We start from the raw sequence: 21,848 nt of genomic DNA on the forward strand, positions 1-21,848 counted from the left end.
GTTAGGTGCCTAGTCATATAATAAAATGGAAATGTGTAATAATATAATAATACTATAGAAGCCACAATCACTTTTTTTACTAGTACAATAGCAGTTTTAAGATTCATTGCCCTCTTTTGTGCCACACCATTCATTGCTGTCCTTGGGCCACAGGTCCTTCAAGCCACAGCTGGATGATATGAAACATTCGTCCACAAGATCCATTTCAGCAATCAGGCTTCTTGATCTTGTGCCTTCAGCGCTCCTGCTTTTTTCACGGCACTTTTTCTGTGCTCTCAGGCTGCCAGATCCAGCCCAATATTCTCCTCCAAAATACACTTCTTCAGAACAGTACACTCAACACCACTCAAACATTAATTCCTTTACTATATGGAGGAAGATAAACAAGGCCTTAAATACCCTACAGATGATAGTTGTATTTGCAAATGTATGGTACTTGACCTTTAACTCAAAACAGGTCTTAGGTATCTGCTATAGATTTTCCATGCTCTTAAAATGCAAAATGAAATTAAGCAAGGGGAAACTGAATTAAATGTGCTTTTAGCATAAAGCTTGCTGCAGTCTGCTGAGAGTCTTTTAAATGAATACTGTGGTACAATAGTTTTATGGATTGCCAAGAACACTTTATAAAGATACTCTCAGCTGAAAAGCAATTGAAGGGGTGGGTGAAAAGGGCATGCTTTTTCTTTATTTCAGCCCCTGATGCATCAAAGCATGGAAGCAGCAAAACACTTTCAGTAGCTGTTTATTAGGGTTGAAAGTAAAATAAACTATCCTCTACCTCTCGATAGCAATGTAGGAATACTTATAAAAAGAAGAAAAATAAAATGGTGTGAACATTGGTAATGCATCATTTGTACCTGGTAACTTTAGTATTGGCTTTGATAAGTATAATTTTATCTACAAATAAATGAAGAATAAGAATAGGTATTTCCTGCTAGTTGTTTCACACAGGCATAATTTCAAAATGAAGAAAGCTGCTGCTAAGCCATCATTTGATCTTGAGAGGTTTACAGCAAGTTTCTAATCAGAGAAGAGTTTTGGTTCAAGCATTTCAGTCGGAAATATTTCATATTGTCAGCTCTGAATACACAGAAACATCAAGGCACATTCCCTTAAAATGCTTCTCTAACACTACAATTGAATGTATAGTATCATGTTTTGCAGCAGTTTTTGAACATTTTGTGAAGATTTCCCAGTTATTTTTTTTTTTACATTATGGCTAACAAAAATGAAGATGGTGGATACCATAGGCCAAACAGTGTTTTTGCTCCTGCACAATGCACTGAAAAGCTTGTTGTGGAGTCCTGCTGTGAGCACACAACTCAAATGTGTTAAAGAAATAATTCATCAAATAAAGAGTAATCAATAATAAAGTTACTAAGAATTATTTGATTGCAAAGGTAATGCTTATTTAAGAATTTTTCAAGGGAAGACAAATATGAAATAGGCTAACACTGGTTTACACTAGGTAATAAATATGTTATCACGTGGTTATTTCAGCAAACAAAATCACACTAAAACTAATTCTATGCTTTGTGAAAATGTTGTTTTAAGCATTAAAAAAAACACCTGTAAGCATCGTTGAAAGGTTCAGATTTGAGAACAGGCTGGGCATGTTGTGTTTGGAGTAGTGTAACAAGAAACTTTACAGATTATGTATACATAATTCAAGAGCATCGTACTAAAAAATGCTCTTAGGAGTGCGTATTCCAGTTCAGTTTATTAACAAGTACTCTATGGTGTTGTCTTCTAAGATAGTTGATTCCTACATCAAAAACTGTGGGAAGAGTATTTTACCTCTGTCAAATGACACAGTCAGACTACAGACAACTATGCATTCATACTTTCATAGCTAAGCTTCAAAGCCAAGATAATTTCAATTATAAACAATTTTATATTTGAACTTAAAAATAATGTTTTAGTAGGAGATTTCAAATAACTTTGCGCAGGGAGGCAGCAGCGCTGTCATCTTACATTGTTTCTGAGGGTGGACTGACTAGTAGAAATATCTGCCAGCGTCTACCTGGGGACTCCCTGAGCCAGAGGTAGTCGCTGTGTGCATAACCCTTAATGGATTTTTCTGCCATTGACTTGCCCGTCACCTCCTGAAGGTACATGAAGTACCTGGAAAAATCTCCTGCTTCAGACTATACTGGCACCTGCTCTTCTTACCAGAGTGCATAAAAACCAAACCAAACGCTCTGGCAGTGAAATCAGAAACCCGAGTGTATGTACTTGCACTAGATAGGAAAAGTCAACTCCATTCCTGACCATGGGCCTGAAAGTACAACACAGCTGCTTCTGGTGCCCAGCAGACGTGGTTGCCATCACTCAGATGAAATCTGCTCTGCACTAGGGAACTCAGATCCAGCCCCGTTTCCGTGTGGATTGCAACACCATGTGACTTACAGAACTGGCATATACCATTATGTAAAACCTCCCAGTATCACACGTTAATATCCAAACCAGTTTATTTTTACTGAATTGCCAAATAATGGCCACAGAACACGGTCTTTGTGTATTTGCATCTCCATCGTTGGTGAAGGAAATCACAGCTGCTGAATCCAACGGCCTCAGGTTCTGGGGGGCTCTTACACAAGCTATACAAAACAATGCTTAAAAGAGACCAGCCCAAGCGCGTTATGTTTTGTGAAGAGCCCAGTCTGCCGCATGTCTGACACAAGGTGAACCCGTCAGGCCGCGGCACCTGCAGGGCGCGGCACCGAGCGTGCCGGGCACAACGGCTCCGTGCAAGCCCTGCAGCCCTCACAGCGCGCCGGGGGCTCTGCGGCGCCACCGCGGCCCGGCCGCCGCGCCAGGCACAGCCCCGGGCCGCCGTCCCGGGCGAGCAGCCGGCCCTGCCCCGGCGCGGCCCGCACCCCCCTCACGCCGCGCCCGGCGCCTCCGCAGCAGTTAGCCCACGTGACCGCGCGCCTCGCCTGCGGCCGACGTGCTGCCGGCCCGCCCCACGCCGGAGGGAGGACAGGGTGAGCGGGCCGGGGCGGCGGGCGGGCAGGGCGCGCGCAGCGACGGAAGCCGGGCCGGCCCAGGCCGCGGAAAGCCGGGGCGAGGAAGCGGCGGGGGCGAGCCTCGTGGCGGGGGAAGGAGCGGGGGCGGGTGGGGGAGCGGGTGGGGGACAGCGACACATGGCCGCGCGGCAGGCCCGGCCGCCGGCCCGCCCCAGGCTCTCGGTGCCGCCCCTCCGCCCCGCCTCCCCCCGGCCCGCGGCAGCCGGCGGCGGCCGGTGTCCCTGCGCGGCATAGGGCCGCCGGGCGAGGCGGCGGGCGGGGCTCGGGGCCGCCTCAGCTGGGCGGGGCGCGGCGCCGTCGGCGGGGCGGGCGCGGGGAAGAGGGGAGGAGCGCGGCCTGCACGCCCGCCGCGTCCGGGAGCGGGGCCGCCGGCCGGGCCTCCGCGCTGTCTGCGGAGCCGCTCTCCGCCCGGGGGCGAGCCGCGCCGGGAGCCCCGGGGGTAGCGATAGGGGAGCGCGGCTTAGTGGCGCCGCGGCGGCGCTGCCGCTTATCGGGTGTGGGATTCCTCCCTTGTCCTGCCCTGCTTTGAACTCCCGACATACTAACAGCGGGGGGGAAGGGGCGGGATTAAAGAGAGGCGGCAAAGCCAGCGGCGTGAGGCGCTGCGCCCTCTGCGTTCCGGCGGGTGGCGGTTACGGAGGGGGACCGGGGCCGCGCGCAGGGCAGAAGCGAAGCGGCGTGAGCGCCGGTGGTTGTGCAGGAGGGAACAGGGCGGCTTCGCTTGCGCGTTGTCTGTAGCTGGGACTCCTGCTGTGCGCTGTTCTTCGCCCTGGGCTGGGTGCAGCTCATATTTAACATAATTTCCTGCTTTGTTAAATTTCTATCAGATTTTGTATTTACCCTGTGAAGACTACGGTTCATGGCAGTTCTCTAGTATCCTGATGGAGTGGCTTTCCCGTTACTCTGCATCCAGGATATCTGAGAAACAAATTATTATTTTGGTTTATAATGATGCAGCTTATCTCAGAGGGGCTGCTTTTCCGTGTTAGGTGCTTGTCCTTCAATCTGTTCTTAGTTTAATGTTTCTTTGTATACGGGCTACAATACTTGAAGAGATGCAGCCAGTTCCTAGACATGTCTCTCTGAAATTTTTTTTGCTGTTGTTAAGGATTTTTTTTTTAAGTCTGTGAAAACAAGGATTTTTTTTTTAAGTCTGTGAAAACCTTACATAGAAAAACTTCAGCTGAACATTAAATAGATTCCAATCTTGTAGTATCCTTTAATTAGCCAGTATTCTGTAGTGATTGTTTTGTTGTTATCCTATCATTGCTATTCCATTGAAGTGGAATTAATACATTTGAGGTACCAGAAAAGGAGAGAGGCAATCTAGGAAGGCTGCTTTTATGTCTCTTTCTTGTACCAGCACATTTTTATCTTCTCCCCCCCCCCCCCCCCCCCAAGTTTATGTCACATATACTTGTTCATTGTTCAGTTAGGAAGGAAAGAGAAATTACTTGTCAGCAGCACATGCTTGTAAGACAAAGCCCCTTGAGGATTTTCAATAACTTATAAAATAAATGCAATAATTTCTCTAGAAGACTTTAAAACTAGACTTGTTTTTTCTAATATGCAGCTTTGTAACTGAATCTGCATGCATCTTCTAAAACATGTAACATTTCTTTAGCTACTGTGATTGGGAGATTTCTAGGAGTCTTCCATGTCTTTTACAATTATGAATGCTTCTGTATAAAATAAAGTTGCTCCTGGAATTGATAGGAAATACCTATACACGTGGTTTAGTAGCGGGTGGTATCCAGAATCATGAGAATAATATTTGAATCATGCTGAACAATAATGTTAAGTCGCAGCTGAATTTTTGTGTCGAGATCTTTGTAGGTTGACCATAGATTCCAGCTGTTTCTGGAATATCTGGATCCTTCTGCTTATGGTTTATTTGTTTTGTTTATTCTTCAGACCTGAGAAATTCATATCGGCAGTGGAAGTCACAAATCCCCGACTCTAATTCAATATGGTGGTGAAAGGTTATTGCTGAGTATGCTAGGTACACTCTTAGAAAGCCCCACAGTGACCTCTAATGTTCGAGGAAAAAGCTGAGTTGTTAAAACGAAGTTATTTTTCAAAGGCACAATTTTGCATGTTCGTTTGTACATTTAGGTTATCAATACGCCACAAACAGTAGACAGTAAGTGGTTGGTTTATCAGGTGTTACTGCTAGGTTTCATGGGAATGTTATGTTGGGGAGTCAGTTCTGATTCTTCCTTGTTTCGACCAAATATGCAGAAAGCCTTCTTTAAAGTAGTCATGGGAGAACTAGTTATTTTCATAAAGTAGGCTGAAAAAGGAAAATGCCTTTCCAATATTAAATACGTTCTCTCTGTTCATTCTTTTGGAATTACTTATTCATTCTATAATAGATACTATTGTCAGTTACTGTTCTGTCCTTATATACTCAATGCAACCTTGAAAGATCCATATCTGAGAAGCTTGTTTCTTGTATATACTCATTTGATTTTCCATTAGACTAGAAGAAACTTTCCTGTTCTGTACTAAACTTACTTGTTCTTTATCCAAATGCAAAAAATTCTAGAGTTTGTTTCTGACTATTCATGTTTTGAGTGGAATGCTGTTATTCTTAGGCCATTCATTAAATATTATACAAACACTTTGTATTATGTATTTTGGTTAAAACTGACTGAATGTTTCCTTTCTGTTGTTGTTTTTGCATAAGTTTGATTGTGGATAACCACAGCTAACATGACAGTTTCATGGTACTTGAAAGAATCCAGGGAGTTGACTAGGTAAACGTGCAAATGAATTAAGAATCAAAGTTCCAAATAAAGTGATTTTGGAAACAACAACTTATTTATGCAGTCTGCCCAAGACCAAAACCTAACAGCAGCTGGTAGTTGTTTGTAAAGGGCACTTCAAGTCAATTGATAGAATTAACTTTGCATGCATTGAATCTTTAAGCTGAAAGGCAACATACAGTTGTCAGTTGCAAGAAGCTGAATATGTGTTATGTTGATCACTTAGGTGTGTTCCGAAATTCATGTAATATAGTACTTTCCTTTATATACTAATGATTGTTAGTTTCTTTGAAGATACAGAAACATGAGTAAAAACAATTATTGTATCTTTTATGTTAGACCAACTGGTACTCTTGTCAGTCGCCTGTGTGATAGTAGTTGTAGACTTTGCATTACATCTTGAGTTTAAATGCTCTGAAAAGATTCGAGATGTAACGATTACTGATCTTTTTTTGTATTGCAGTACCCATAAAAAAGTAATTCTATTGCTGTTCCTTTTCTTGATTGCTTATGTGTGTAAAATTGGAATCCTGAATAAGTTGTCAGAACCGAGGGGTTGCTGACTCCTCTGCATTCTGTAGTGGTTGTTATTTTAATTGCTGAAGGCAACTTTCACCTAGAGTTGCATTTTCTTCCACTTTTCTTTGTTTGAAGAGTGAAATGTAATGTTTGGAAATAAAAGATTGTCCATGATGGTAAAATTTGTGTCCTTGAGACAGAAAATTAATTTGTAGGAATAAGCAATATGCGTTTCTTTCCAGTTACAACCAACATGTGCCTTGAGCCTTTGTACATAAGATAGATCCCAGTGATGGGATCTAGTAATATGAGGTTAAAAGAAGAATCAGTTCCACATTTTTTCTCCAGTAGTAATTCTGTGACAGGTTCATATTGCTGGTTGTTGTGGTTTAAGCTTTTTTGTTCTGATGTGGTTTGTTAGCCAAAAGTTCATTGTATTGATCTATTTATTTGTCTGCTGCTGAGAACCTCTGTGTATGTTGTGACTCTGCAAAGATTACAAAACTGGGTTTTTACTGTTGATTTTCTGTATTGTGGTATACTGGAAAAAATTCTGCATATCTCATAGTGATGGGAGCTATTACATGGAAATGATAATTGCTTTAATTCAAATTAAGGCATAAGAAAACAGTGCACAGTGGAGTCGAGGCTAACAAAATCTACTGCTTTGTGTTTGGAACAAGTGAAATATCTAGGTATCAGGACAAAATGACTAACCCAGGAGAAACAGGATACCAGAGCATTGCAGAACGTACATGTGTAGTTACTGAAAAGTGCTGATTAGGGTTAGGATTTGCTGCTTCAGAAATAAAAGTCATTTCCATGGTCTGTGACATTTCCAAATTTGCAGTAGAGTGGTATTCTTTAATGGCTGTGCCAGAGGGATACAGGGAGATTAATATGGTGGAGGACTACTGTGAGGAAAACCTGTGTGTCGAGTATAAATACATTAATGGAATAGACATGTCACCACTATGGTGGAATAATACCAGGATGGAATACTCTTTGTGGAACTAGGCAGTATTTTTAAATTAAAAGTTAAATGGACTGATCTTTTTTGATTATTTTTAACTGGAAACTTACATGGACTAATCTATTTTGATTCTTCTGTGTCATTCATCACCATCATATCTGTGTGCATCAGCCTGTACTTAGATAAGTTTGTAAGAATTAAGTTAGCCTACTGAAAAATCTGCGTACTTGGTACTGTATGTATATGCTCATTGTAATGTAAATGTTATGGAAATGTGCAACTAAAGTGGGAAATGAGGGTCAGACTGCATGGCAGTAGTTTGCTGTGTCTTGTATCATGAAAGACTGTAGAAAAGGCAGATGTTAAAAAGATCACACCAATTCTGATACTGAGCAGCAACCTGTTCATCACAGTTAGACTGGGTATAACCTTGTCTTCAAGTTGTACCAGTCTGTCTTAAAGCAAAAGCTTTTGTGCTCAATTTTGTATTTCATAGCATGCAATAGAATTAGGGTCATTCATGTGTTTTGGTATTTTCTGTTATAAAAGTATTCCTTGTTTTCAGACCATATATGCTTGAATTTTAATGTGATGCCATTGATTTACAGAAAAATGCATATTGCAATTGACAAAGAAGTTGGTTATTTCAATGCATTATGAAATGGTATGTAGTATAGTTACTAGTCTCTTACCTAAATCAAATAGGTAATTTCAAACTAACTAGCAGTCCTGGCTGGGTAGTTGTTTTGCAAATAGGTTGTGATTTCCTCCTTCCTGTTCCTTCACAGAAGCACATCAGGGGCCATTTTATTTTCTTTGTGGATGACTGCTAATGCCTTGTTTTTACAGCTATTTTTCCTATCATACTTCTGTGGGTAATTTTAAAGTACCTAGATTTGCAAATATATTGTAACCTGGGGCTTTCTGAATGTTACTTGATGATTTTCTGCAGGCTGTTTGATAAACAGTGTCTTCTAATGTGCAAGCAAGTGTAAGAAAAAATAAACATTTTATACATAGAGAGCTATCTAAATAGCATCTCTACTCCATATGTTGTAGCACCCACAAGAGGCTCATTATAATCCCTGGACCTTTTGTGCACCAAATACTTCAGTCCAGATAATGCTGTGCTCCATCTGCCTTAATCTCTGAGCTGCACAATGTGAAATTCTTAATGCTTTGACCTACAGTATGGTAGTATTTTTGATCTTGGATTTTTCTTGTCCACGTTGCCATTTCAAACAAGTTTTCAAGGCTGCTGCTTTGAAGTTTGTCAGTTCTACTGAATTACTCTGTTGGGGTGTTTTTCTTCCTAAATTAAGTGTAATTTACAAACGCTGTGCTGAAAAGTATAGGCATGCCTAAATAATTTTTTTCTATGTTTTATATGTTTGGTTTTGTTGCATCATCTTTTAATGGTTGTGATCTGTTGAACTTACTGAAGGCATCACTGACTGGGCAGAGATCCAGAAGTTTGTGCTGGTGAAATTTATTTTTTTCAGCAAAGAGTCCTTGGTTTATTTAATTTACATACCTTTAAGCCTGCTGTCAGCATAAACCAGATACTGCACGTGGAGTATCATTAAACACTGATAATTCACAGAGATCTTAATTTTTTCAAATGTTTTCTAAAACTAACAACTGTTAATTACTGGTTTATTACTTTGATGCATTTAAAATTTTTAAATACTATAGAAGATTACCATCTTTTTGTGTTTATATATTAAATAATGTTGCATCTTTCAAATTTGTTAGTATATCTTTACCTATGAAATAATTAGCTTCTTGCTCTTAACATTTTAGTTGGGTGTTACTGTCGAACACTTCCTCAGATTCTACGTGTTTAGATTTAAATCTGTTAAAAAACTTGATGATCCATCATGGAAGATATTCTTCTTTAAAAAATAATTAAAATGTTTTTTATAGGAGCATTAGAAGCAATGGTGTAACCTCAGATTCTAAAAATAAAGTAGATTAGAGACTTGGAAATAGTAATTTCAACCTTGTTAAAATTTGTAATTCACTTTGAATATTGGATGTATATATTTTTGTATACAAATGACAGGCAAAATTGTTATTTATGCATTTTTATTGAACCCATATATTAATTTGATATAGAAATATATATTCCTACTATACATACCATGTCTAATATATTTATATAGTGAAATTTTGAAATTAGTATAAATACAAAAATTCTATATTATAAATACAATTTTCTCTATAGTATAGTTAAAATGTATTAAGTTGAAGTATTAGAAAGTTGTGGCAATATTTCCTTCAGAGGTTTTCACAGATTTTTTCCAACTGAGTATGTTTTCCAAGAGAAAAGCTAAATAGAGCACAATGAGGTTATAAAATATAATCTCTAAGAGCAGAATATTATCTCCAGAAGTGATAGCTGTCTGTTTCCTTTATTTTTAATCAAATACTCCAACCAGAAAATTATTTTCTTTTTAAAAAAAATTTAAGGATCTTTGTGTCTTTCTTTGACTACCCTAAATTCTTTCTTGTGACTGCAGTAAATGCTTATTATTACTTTTTGCCTTTCTTTTCTCCTAAGACCGTCTAAGAAAACACTGCACATTTTAATCAAACAATATTTTTTTAAATTAAATTTTAATTTAATCAAACAATATCAGTTGAAGATTATCCATTCATGTGTACAGTTACTGGTAGAAGATAATGCTGCAAGCTGTCTTTCTGTTGCCTGCGTTCAAGGTCTTCCCCTGTGGTGATGCCAGACAACTTGAAGCCCCTCTTGGTAGTTGGATGATGAACTATTGTGTCAACAGTTGCATGGCAACTCTGCATGTGCATATATACTTATCCCATGATAAATGTTTGTCTGTGCTTTTTGAAGGGGAAAGCTTATGGAATAAGCCTCACAAAAATGTGCACACTGTTCAATGAGATACTGACATGTAGTAACTTCTTACCCTTTTGTAAAAAATGTTTTGTTGTATGGAAGGACTTAAGGTTAAAGACAGATTTGTTTTTAAGAAGTTCTTTTCAAACCGCTTAAAATGTGCATGCATGACTGTCTTCGGGAAGAAGGGCTTCTGCAGTACGCTATGGACCTGCTCAGTTTGTACCTTAGGAAAAGCTACGGGAGGTGGGGAACCAGGAAACGTTCAGAATGTAGCGTGTGACTGGAAATGAAGGATTCATCTTGGTGTGGATGGAAGATAAAACTAGTGGTTTGATCACTTGCCTAGTAGAGGAGGGGAGGAAGGAAGGATGGAAAGAAAGAATTAATTTCAGGGCAAGTATAGAAGTCTTTCAGCATAACAGCTGTTGCTGGCTTTGGTGGCTTTGCGAATTGGTTGCTTGTAGGGGAGCTGTTGCTGTTTTCCCCCCTCATCCTGTATTCATACTGTGCTTGTAATACTGCATGTGTCCAAAAATGCAGAAGTAGGACCTTGAACTCCCAGCTTTGGCCACAGCCACTTAATACTCTTCGTGTTGCCTTGGCCAAGTGGTGTACTGAGAATGAAGCATTTTGTCTTAACTCTTAACCTGATTGCTAGATTCTCTGTCACTATTAATTAGCTTGTAGTTCCAGGAGCATATGATTGGTCTCCTGTGGGCAGTCTGACCACTTACTTTTCTTCAGATACTAGATTTTTCTGTAGATACCAGCATAGGGCTTTTGCATGAAGTTTATAACAAGATCTGTGGGTGTATTTAGTAAAAGGGATGGGGTGATCATTCATGCTTCATTATTAATGAAAAATAGGTTTGACTATGAGGAATTTAAAAAAAAAATAAGTAAAATAATATGATTTCTTAAAGTTTCAAATCAGTCATATTGTGATACGTCTGTCAGGCAATGTCTTTCAGCTAAAAGAATGTCTGTAGAGAACATGGTGGATATGTTTGTGGGCAAGGCTCAATATTGTGTTTTGAGGCTGACGTTAGAGTGGGGGAGGTCTGAGATATGACAGACCTCGTAGCAGAGGAGTAGAATTCAAGCCAGAATTTCAGAATAAGTTGAGAGAAGGGTGTTAAGCTGTGTGAAATGATATAGTTTAAATTGTAGACAAACCCCTGATTTTTAGAGATTCTGTTTTTATGTGGAATAATTCTAAAGGTAAATTGTTGCTGATTGAGGTAATACATCTTTTGGTGGATTGATACCAATAACAGGTTCTTTAATGGTAAGCTGAAAGTAAAGTATTTTAACATTTCTTTTGAATTTATGAGATCTTTGTTCTGTTTCACAACATATTTCAATTTTTTTTTTTTGTGAAAACTGTTGATGCAAATTGAAAATATTTTCATGGAATGAGCAGAAAGAAAATAAAACAAATTACAAGCATTAAGTACATTCAGACTTGATAAAACTTATGAGGAAGAGTTAGATGATGGTGAAATATTTCCACTTTATATAAAAAAATAAATAAAAAATAAAACCTTGTGAATATTGGAAGTAATAGTAAAGATGTTTCTGTCTTTTAGAAGACAGATCTTGTCATTGCAAAGCCATTAATGTCTATAAAGAATTTTAGTGAAGAATATGCTGATGGCTTGGTTTGTAGAACTGGATTTCCTCTCAAGTTTAATGCTTTGTGGAATTAAGAAGCCATATCTGTGACAGAAATACTGCTTTAAGTACTGTTTCATCAGAGTGATTTGAATTTGTATTTTGCTTATACATAGTTCATCACGTCCATATTTCTGAAAGTGCAACAAAAAAAATGATTATATTGTGAAATCCTAAATATTCTGTAAGAGGGTTGAACAAAACTGCACGTATTTATGTTTTCCATTGTTTTGGTTGAAAAAATTATTCTGTGTCCTTGAATGTAAACACACTGAAAGGCTCAAAAGTTTAGGGCTTGGTTTGTTTTCTATTACTGGCTTGTCAGAGTTAGAATGTGATAGACGGAGCAGGGACTCCACAGGCTGATCTTGTGTGGGGTCTACCAGGGATTCATTAGGTGGAAACAACAGTTTAAATTAGATTTGCCAATAGGTGAAGAGCAGCATTTCATGTAGTGAAACTGCAGTTATGTGAAATAGTCGTGTACCTTTGCAGCAGTACCTGGATATTCAGCTTGCTTTTTGGAGGCAGAACTAACACAATCCAACAACTTGTGTTTCAATGTACTTTGTAGGTATTTTTCAAGAATGCTGAGTGATTTGGAGCTGAATAAATAGATGGGAGATAGCATACTAAATGGTGAGTTGCAGTGGAATAGTCCCAGGTGTCATTACTTAGCTGCTCAGTCCGCCAATATGCTTTTAACTTTCTGATGTAGTGAGCAAGGAGTCATTATGTTACTGTGTGTCTGAATGATATATGTGACAGTTTGAATTGATTTTACATGTTTACAGTTACCACAAGTGTAGAGATGATGCATTTGTGAATTTTTATGTGTGAAAATATTTAATAAAGAAATGGTAATACGTTGCAAATAGCTTTTCCTTACATAACACAATCCATCTTTGAAGCATCACAGATTAATAATTACCATTGTATGCAGAGAAAATTATAGAATTCGTTGTGAACTCCAACTGAATGCTCTGTAATTGGTTGTTTCAATCTAGTTGATTTTTTTTCTCTAGATTTTATCTGGTTATCCGTTTGATTCTTGCTTAGCTGAATGGTTATCATTGAGTCATTTTTATCAAGTACTTCTGCTAGCAGAGGATCACAAGAAATGGTCAAATGAGCTAAAGGGTAAATGTCAAGTATCAAGCTCTCTTTTGTAAAGTAGACAAATTCTAGTGAAGACTTCTTTTATATTGCCATGTGCACGTTTCCCAACCCCCCCACCCCCCGCCGGCCCTGTGGCTATAATCAATTTATTCTGAAGTGCTCTTTGTTGTCTTGTTGCAATGTTGTTACTTAAGATTTATTTTATAACAACTTTGTTTTCCGTTTTCTTCATGTTTTCCAGATGATGGCACAGGCTCAGGGTTTGGGGAAGAGATACATTAAAGCCTTTTTTAAAGGTTTCTTTGTTGCTGTTCCTGTAACCGTGACTTTCCTGGATAGAGTTGCCTGTGTAGCAAGAGTGGAAGGAGCATCAATGCAGGTATTGTTGGAAATATCTTTTGTCTGTCAGGAAATTAAAAAGTGACTGTGCACTGACAATAGCAAGGTAGAAAAAGATCTTTTTCTCAGTTGTTATTAAATGACTACATTGTAGCATGGAATAGTTGAATTTCGACTTTCTTAAATAAATACTTTTATGATGTGAAAAGAAAAGCTTTTGAGAATAAAACTTGCCAAAATTCTGTCTCAGTAAAAGGAAAATAAATAATAAGTAGTGTTAAGAATATGTATTTTTTTCCTATCTTCCTAGTCATTTAGAAATAAAAAAATGTTTTTTCAGCACTACCTTTCGTCTCTTGGGATTGAATTGATGACTCACAAAGAGACTATTAACTTTTAGTAGCTATATTATAGTAATTGTAAGGCAAAACTGGTTCTTACTAAACTTGCTTTTAGTAAAAGACAAGTATGGCACCATTTCAGTGAAGAATATTGAAAATGGCATGAACCTATTATTAATACCTGTGCTTACCCTGACATAAGTATCAGTTCACTTTTTTTACTTTGGTTATACTGAATGTTTATACAGTGTAAGCCAATAAATGTAAATAGGCTATGTAACATTTAGAAGATAAATAAACACTCATGATAGCAAACAGCTACTTTGTTTCTTCTGTTATTTGGGCTTGAAAAATACATTTGGTAACAGCCAATTTTTGTGTTGTTACTTTGCATTAAATTACATGCACTGCATATTGCTGTGCATCACCACTGATAACTATAATTTATTTTGTTCCAATGTTGCAACATTCCAATTAGTAGAAACTAAGGATTTGATTCTTGGCTGCCAAGAATTTTCTTTTCTGACTATCTGAATTGGCTTGGAACCTTGAAGAGGGGTTTCACAGCAGTGAAGACCAGCTGCTGGGGCTTGAGTTGTGCAGCGTTCACACAGACAAAACTTGGGCTGGAACCTGGGCTTGGTTGATTTGTGTTTAATGCTATAAAAAGCATGTGGTGGGGAGGAGGGAATGGCAAGGTGGCATTGTGCTTTATGTGGCAGTCTATAATCTGATGTTTCGTCTCTGTCAAGAAACCTCAGCTGGTCTAGAACGCAGCTCTCACCTCAGGAACAGGGATGAATGTAAAATCATTGACTCCAGTAATTGTACAATCCAAGACCAGAAGTTAAGTGTAACATAAGTTACCTTTGCCCTTTTAATGAATGTTATTCTGAATATCATTGATGACCAAAGATAGGAGGATCTCAGGGCCTACAGCTGCAAAGCCAGAAATTTCCTCTAGAAAGGAGGAGCGGGAAACTGTGAAAACCAGTTTAATTCTCTTTTTTACTATTTTCACACAGGAGAGAGGAAAATATAAACCACAGCATCTAGATAAGTATAAAATCAGCCAGATGGGAAATGAGAGAACTGTATCCATCTCCCCTTTTTTTGCCTTTGTCGGGACCTAGAACCATGTGCTGCATTCAGGATGCAGATACATCCTGGATTTTATGTTATGGTTTTGTGTTTTGTTTTGTTTTGGGTTTGTTTGTCTTTTCTGCACCCACTCCCTGGCCCCGAGCATGACCTGAGCATTTAATTTTTAAAGGGTTGTGTTTTTAGCATGCCACATTGCCTTTCTTTGCTTGTTGTTTTCTGTCTCTGACATAATGTTCTGTGTAACATGCATTCTTGTTTGAATATTTTTTCTTGGAAGCTGGAAAACCTTTTTCTAGATTTCCCTACTCCACAAGTCTGTTGAGCCCCTCTGGTCAAGACCTCAGTTTTATGTTTCCTTTGAAGTCAAAGCCTCAAGTATTAGGGTGTGCTCTGGTATTGTTCTGGAGTGTTACTTCTGTACTCACTTGAAGGGCATATAGTTAACTGTGGTTTATCTGTGGAAGATTTGAAAAAACACTACAGTTATTTGCTCAGATTTATTCAGCCTGACAAAGAAGGATATGCACTCTTCATAGTGGCTGGGGAAAGCAATATATATTCACTGGGTGATTAAAATCTAAGCTTTTCGCTTGATGTGCCTGTTGACTACACGTTTCCTCTGTTCATTGAAGTATAGCTAGGTTGAAAGCTGAGATTTCTGGTTTTACTGACATCTCAGTGTCTGTGAAATTCTCTTTCTGGTTTTATTCTGGACTGTCACACTGAAATAGAAGTTTGATTTAAACTGCATATGAATGTTTTTCAGACTACAAAAAATACTTTCTAGTGCTTTTAATAAGATACTAATTTCCTTGCCAAGATTTATTAGACACCTAACCAAATCTGACAGGGACATAGTTACAAGGAAAATATACCTCTCTTGCAGAGTAGCTGAAGGAGCACTGGTCATCCCATTGCAATTCCATCCATTTACTGTGCTCTCTGAAGGGTGATCTATGTTGAATGTATCTGAAAGCTATGGATATGAGGGAGAGTGAAGTTCAGTCAGCATGTAGTCATATATCAATCACATCCTTCCAATGATATCTTATTGTCTCAATTTGAAGATATCATCCTATGATTCCCAAGAATTTGTTTGTAATAGACCTCTAAAATGTATAGCTGGCTTTGTGTACTCATCATTGTGGCTCCTGCTGAGCCTGAAATTAAAAGTTCTGACAAGAAGCAAGGTATAAATCTCTGTGTGTCACACTCGCTCTCCTACCCACGTTCTCTGTTGCACAGTCTCTCGCCCCCTCACTTTCTGTTTTTCTTTTGGACCAGTGTTACTGTTGCTTCATAGTTCCTGATGTTGGTAATAGTTTTTGACACCCTGGCAAGCATGCTGAAAAAAGGTTCTAATGAAAATACAAATTTTCTGATTTATTCCCAACCAGTTAAGACAGACTAAATGCATTTCATGGTCTCCAGCTGATTTTGTGTTTCTACAGTGCTTTCAGCTATGTGTCATAATTCTTTCACTTGCGCCGACTTCGGTGTATATGAGTATTAACTCTAACCTATAGGGAATAATAGCGAACTAGTGCAGTTCATAATTTAACATTTTTTAATTGTTTCATTACCTTTTCTTTTTCCAAAATTACTGTTTTTTTTAAATTCCCACATGAGGTGGTTTTGTTGCTTAGGATTTTACAGATTGATGTGCTTGTCTAGCATTTTGTTACTAGTGAGTTTCAGGTGAATTGTAATCTGTTTACAGCATTGAATGTAAGTGACACAAACAGCTGGTAATATGCATTCATAATTGGCTGTTGTGGTTTTTTTATGACTCCTCCTGTAATGCTGGATGTGTACTTTAAAATGTTATCATATGGATATCTTCATACCCATTTATGTTTTGTTTTGTTTTTTTGGGCTCTTTTTTTTTTTTCTTTTTCCTATTGGGTTTCATTGCTTGTCTTGTATTACAAACTCTTCATACGTAATTATATGGAAAAGGGAACCCCCTGTGGATATACAATTTTGTAAATTCATTAAATCAAATGGAGTGTTTTCAAGTGACATGGAAGATGACAGCGTATGTGCAACTATATATGCAAGTTCTATTGTAAACTGTTCAATACCAGGGATTACAGCAAGTAGCCTGACCAGCGATCTCTGATGAAGCACACTTGTTTCAGCAGCAAATGTTATTCAATGTTCTATTCCATTATGCATAATAGCAGTTGTTATTATTCTATGGCAGTTTCTCCTAACTTTATTATTAGGATTACTGTACTTAAGCCTGTGAGCTCATGTGAATATTCTTTCTGTTCCCCAAGCTGTAAGCAAATCAGTTGTGACCTTCTGGTGTTCACTAGCAGCATAACAACTATCAAGTTAATCATTATTTATAGTAAAAGGGCATGCTTTTACCCTCCTACTTATGGAACCTCATGTCCTGTGAGGCTTCATCATATGGCTGGGGATCTCAATTTGCATGCTTTTAGCATTAGATTAGTTAGTAATTGGAAAGAGTGAATGTTTTGTGACTTCTGCTCCACAGTTCTAAATTAAGACCTGTGCATTTCATTTGTAGCAGGCTATTATGCCAAGAACTTGGGCAAACAAGTTATAATGCCTCACGCTAGAGGAAGGAAGAAGCCCCTGTATTATTTCACTACTTATAAAAATAAAGCCCTGGTGAGCCTATTTGTTGGCTACTTTTTCAGAACGTGGTTTTTTTTGTTTTGCTAGACCTGAGACCTTACTACTTGCAAAAATGTCATGGGGAATAAGTTGTATCTAGACAGAATGCATTAAATTCTTTCTGTACATTTTGTTGTGGCATCACAATTTATTTTATTTACATTAGAAAAAGACTTACTGAAGGATTTAGATGACTTTAAAAAAAAAAAAAGGAAAAATACAATTTTCATGTAAAATGAAAGTTGTCTCCTAGTTTTCCTTACATTTCTTCTACCAAAATAGTAACTTCATCTGCATTTTTAATATGTCAGGTTGTTTTGTTGGAAAGAGGAAGAATACATTGTCATATTTCTCTCAAACGTAATTCTAATATGTAACGAGATGGATATCCACTCTGTATGTCAATACCACATGAACAATAGATTAAAAACAGCAAAGCAATATGGTATTACATTTAGAGTGCTTTTAAGTTAGAGAGACTGTGCAATATCTAAATGCATTTAAACTCTGAAGCATTTCTTTTGTTTAAATACAGAAGGCAGTAGGATTCAACTGGGATAATGCAGCACCTGGTGTATTTTTCTGTAAGATGAAGCTGATGTAGATTTAGTCGAGAGGAAAAGTTTGTGAACACTCATGTAAATCTTTTCTAAGTATCAGCTGTGAAATACATTATCTTTTGGAGCAGTGGGTTTTAAATTTCCATTTGTTTTGATCGTCTCCTTCCGCTCTTTAAGTGGATACTTTTGAGTACCAAGCACTTTACTTTTTGAGAATATACCATATGCATGATTCCTGCTTAGTAAGGTTGGCCTCTCTGCCTTATATGTAGTATCATTTTTAGCTTCTGGCCCATGTGTGCCTGCATTGTTAAAATGAGTATGACTGTGAATTGTTTGTGGATTTGTACATGAATATTTTCTATGTGAAGATACTATCCTTTGGTGGAAGATGCTATGAGGGTGGAACATAATTCTAGAAAACTGTGATTAAAAAAATAGTAATTAAATATCTGCTAATTAGCTTCTGGTTGACGTTTATCTGACTCTTGCAAGGCATAGACTCTAGTAGATATAATAGTCATGAGTGTTAATGTATTTATAGCTTATGCTTGGACCATATCTCTGTGAATGTTAAGGTGATCTGCTTTGATCCGCAGACTTTACTTGGCTAGAACTTTGCCCTATAGTCCACAGCTCAAAATGTAAGTAGCCTAGTCTGATGTTCAACTAAAATTATTTTGTCATTTCCTTCCTTCCACCCTGACATATTTATTCTTTTCACCTATCATATTCATTACTGTTCCTGTTCCTGTCAATTACACCTACTCAGGCCCATGGCATGTTACTTTTTCTGGAACACTGAAAAGGTAGTTTTTCACAAGTCCCATTTGAAGTAAGTCTTCATCAACTGATCTGGTTAGCAAAGAAGAGATGATTGGGGAAACTGTAGTAAAACAAAAGCAGCACTTCTAAATTGCTTTTGAAGTTAAAAATAAATTCTAAGTGTGTATCCTGGTTTGGGAGCACAATTTTACTGACTAAAAATACAATGAAATTTAACACTGTAATAGCTTGTGTTGAGAACAGTTAATTTCTATCCTATATCCTGATTGGTTTCCTCGTCAAAGCTACAGTCATTCTCGGGAGGGGAATCTCAGCAGTGAAAGTCTGGTGGTACATGTGGAGGGCCAAGTTATATTTAAAGGTGAACACTGAAAACCTCTTCTTAAAAAAAAAAAAGTAAAAAAAAATTAGCAAATACTGCAGGTATCATACCAATAAATGACAGGCTGCCTAGTCTCAACACTCTTCTTTATTACATATGTCAGCCAACTCTAGAGTCTAAATCAGAGGTCATCTGCTAGCCAACTTGGTAAAACTGTAATTGTATTAGAAAAGTCTGAAAAACCTTACTGAGAAATAAGCTATTAAAAGACTTTAGCCTGGATTACTTGTAAATGCTTTCTGTCTAATAGAAGGAGAATTTGTATTGAAATAACCCCTGCAAAAATCAGTGACAACAGTGCTGTGGAAGTTACTTCCTTCCTCTGCTGTTTCTGGTGGGTTAACTCAGAGCCAGCGTTGACCAGGTACCCTGGTTTTGTACCCCATCACACAAAATAATTATGTACGGTTCCATGTACCTCCTAACACTTTGTACTAATTACTAGGTTATTTTAATATTGACATTAGTGAACAGTTTCATTTTACTGTATGGTTCTATGAGAGTTCATACTTCTTTGTATCCTGTTATGGAAGGCAGTGTCAGTGTTTTCTGTAGGTGTAGGGTTTGGTTTTTTTCCCTTTGCAAAGGGAGCTGAGATTAGTATTGTTACAAGTACATATTCCATTTTTAGTGTGTTATGCTTGTATAAGCAGTAATATGCTTACAGAAAGTTTGCTTTATCTGGGAATTTGTGTTCTTGGTTCTCCTTTGTTTTTACTATTAAATGATTTGCAATAAAGGCAATCACTTCTTTTCATCGGGCTCGTCATAAGTATGTATACGGTGCAATTTAATTTGCATGCAGTAGTGCGTTGAAAGATGTGAACTACAGTTTGTTATAAATTAATGCCATTTAACATGGCATTTAATAAATGTATTTCCCAGAACACAAGATTTTTGGTCCTCTTATCGCAAGTGGATACGTCTTTACTGATTTTAATGGATTTTACCTGTTGATAGAATGAGAGTTAGGTGGAGGATTCATAGAGGAAGTGTAGATCTAAAGCTGTTTTGTTTTTTTTTCCCCTTGTCAGCCTTCTTTGAATCCTGGGGGAAGACAAGCATCTGATGTAGTACTCTTAAACCACTGGAGCATTCGAAATTATGATGTACAACGTGGGGACATAGTGTCATTGGTGTAAGTACTTTTGCATATATTTCAGTACATGCTTATATAAATATTGAGCTATCAGTGTTTAATATTTAATCTAAGATACTGTAAGTATATATATGAACAAGGAACATACATTTTTTAATAATGCATTATTTTTATTCCTATAATCAGTTTTCAAACTCAGATTTTCAAAGAATGTATTGTCAGGCTTTCACTTGAAAGGAATGTGGTGGTAAAAGATTGTGATACAGTGTGTATGCGTACCAAAACTGCCAAGAAGAGAGAGCAGTGGGATAAAGAGAGAAAATAGACAAAACATTACGTGGCTTAATGGAGTATACTTTTGAAGCTGTTTGCCCATGCACTCACATTTGTAAGAAAAAGTGTTTCTTCATCAATTAGTAATAACTTCTTTTTCTGCCGGAGAAATCTGGCTACTACTGAATAAAATGTTAAATACGATCACAGGAATTCAACCGTCTCCATAAAGGACAAATGTAGCAAAAAAAAAAAAAGTTTACAATTACAACGGAGAGGTCTATGTATCGAGCCAAAAGGTGGCAGTGTTTTGCTGTTAAAAATATTCAAGACTAACAAAGGACAGAAACTATTTCAGCCTTAATATAATAGAGAAATGGAATGTCAAAGTGTGCATAACTGACACAATGATATAATACATTCTCATACTACATGCTTGGATAGTTTAAGTTTAAGGTTTTAGTTTTGTAAGTGAAATGCACAATATGTAGATTATAACAGAACTGTCTTTGGAAGCTATATTATCTGGCTTCTGTTTTGTCATATATCTCTTCTAATGGTCCCATTTTTTTGGCCTACCTCTTCAGTCTAGTGGTAATTTGTATGACAATTTTCATTACCAGCTCTTAAAGCAAACTCTTTCATGTAGTCTTTTGTTAGAAACTTAAAATTTGCTTTATGGTCTCTTGTATTTTCTGGCATGTAAGATTGTCTGTAAATGGTCTAGCTACAAATATGAATTTATTCATGTTTTCAACACCTAATATTGCAAAAGGACTCCAATTTCAAGTCACATAATGACTGCTTGTAAAATTTGATTCTGCCTGTGTGTTGCATCCCTCTGCCCAAGTCATGGTCTGGTGATCGTTTAAAATGGTGAATGTAACTGATTAGTCATTAATAGACTGAACAGAAGATGAGCATGTTGTCTGATTGGAAAACAGAATAATTTCATTCTTATCATACTACTTGAAGATCTGTGATACCATCTGAGCCATCTGCATTGATTGTTTTAACTTTGCTATATGTTTGGACATGATAACTAGTATTTTAAATACTGTGGGGTTTTTTGTATGTTTTGAAAATTCTGCGTATTTTTTGTGGAGCTTATGTACACCCACATGAAAGAAGTCATATATTTATGTACTGTACTGAGGTTTTTCTTAATCTTTGGGGAAATACACTGACTAACCGGAGTAGAAAATTAAAAAATCATTTTAAGAACAGTACAAAGGAAGTTAAAACAACTTTAAAATAATATATTGAATATTTTTGATACAGAAATATTGAAGGATATTTTATATATCATTAACAGCTTTTAAATTATAAGTGCTTCATGGTGCGGGTTTGTTAGGAGC

The 21,848-nt window shown here is 37.5% G+C and overlaps 1 protein-coding gene across 2 annotated transcripts in view; it reads left to right on the plus strand.

The window, feature by feature from the left end:
• Nucleotides 1-2,815: 2,815 nt before the first annotated feature.
• Nucleotides 2,816-21,848, plus strand: part of IMMP2L (inner mitochondrial membrane peptidase subunit 2) — a 478,086-nt gene continuing 459,053 nt past the window's right edge. Inside the window, exons 1-3 of one of the 2 annotated variants that reach the window (XM_055711828.1) lie at nt 2,816-2,990; nt 13,199-13,336; nt 20,153-20,256. In XM_055711828.1, coding sequence (XP_055567803.1) covers nt 13,199-13,336; nt 20,153-20,256 — 242 coding nt within the window. In that variant the 5' untranslated portion in view covers nt 2,816-2,990. The remainder of the gene's footprint in view (nt 2,991-13,198; nt 13,337-20,152; nt 20,257-21,848) is intronic. The other variant, XM_055711827.1, reaches the window with a different exon arrangement.

Source organism: Falco cherrug, chromosome 5 (genome assembly GCF_023634085.1).
Source record: "Falco cherrug isolate bFalChe1 chromosome 5, bFalChe1.pri, whole genome shotgun sequence".
NCBI lineage: Eukaryota > Metazoa > Chordata > Aves > Falconiformes > Falconidae > Falco > Falco cherrug.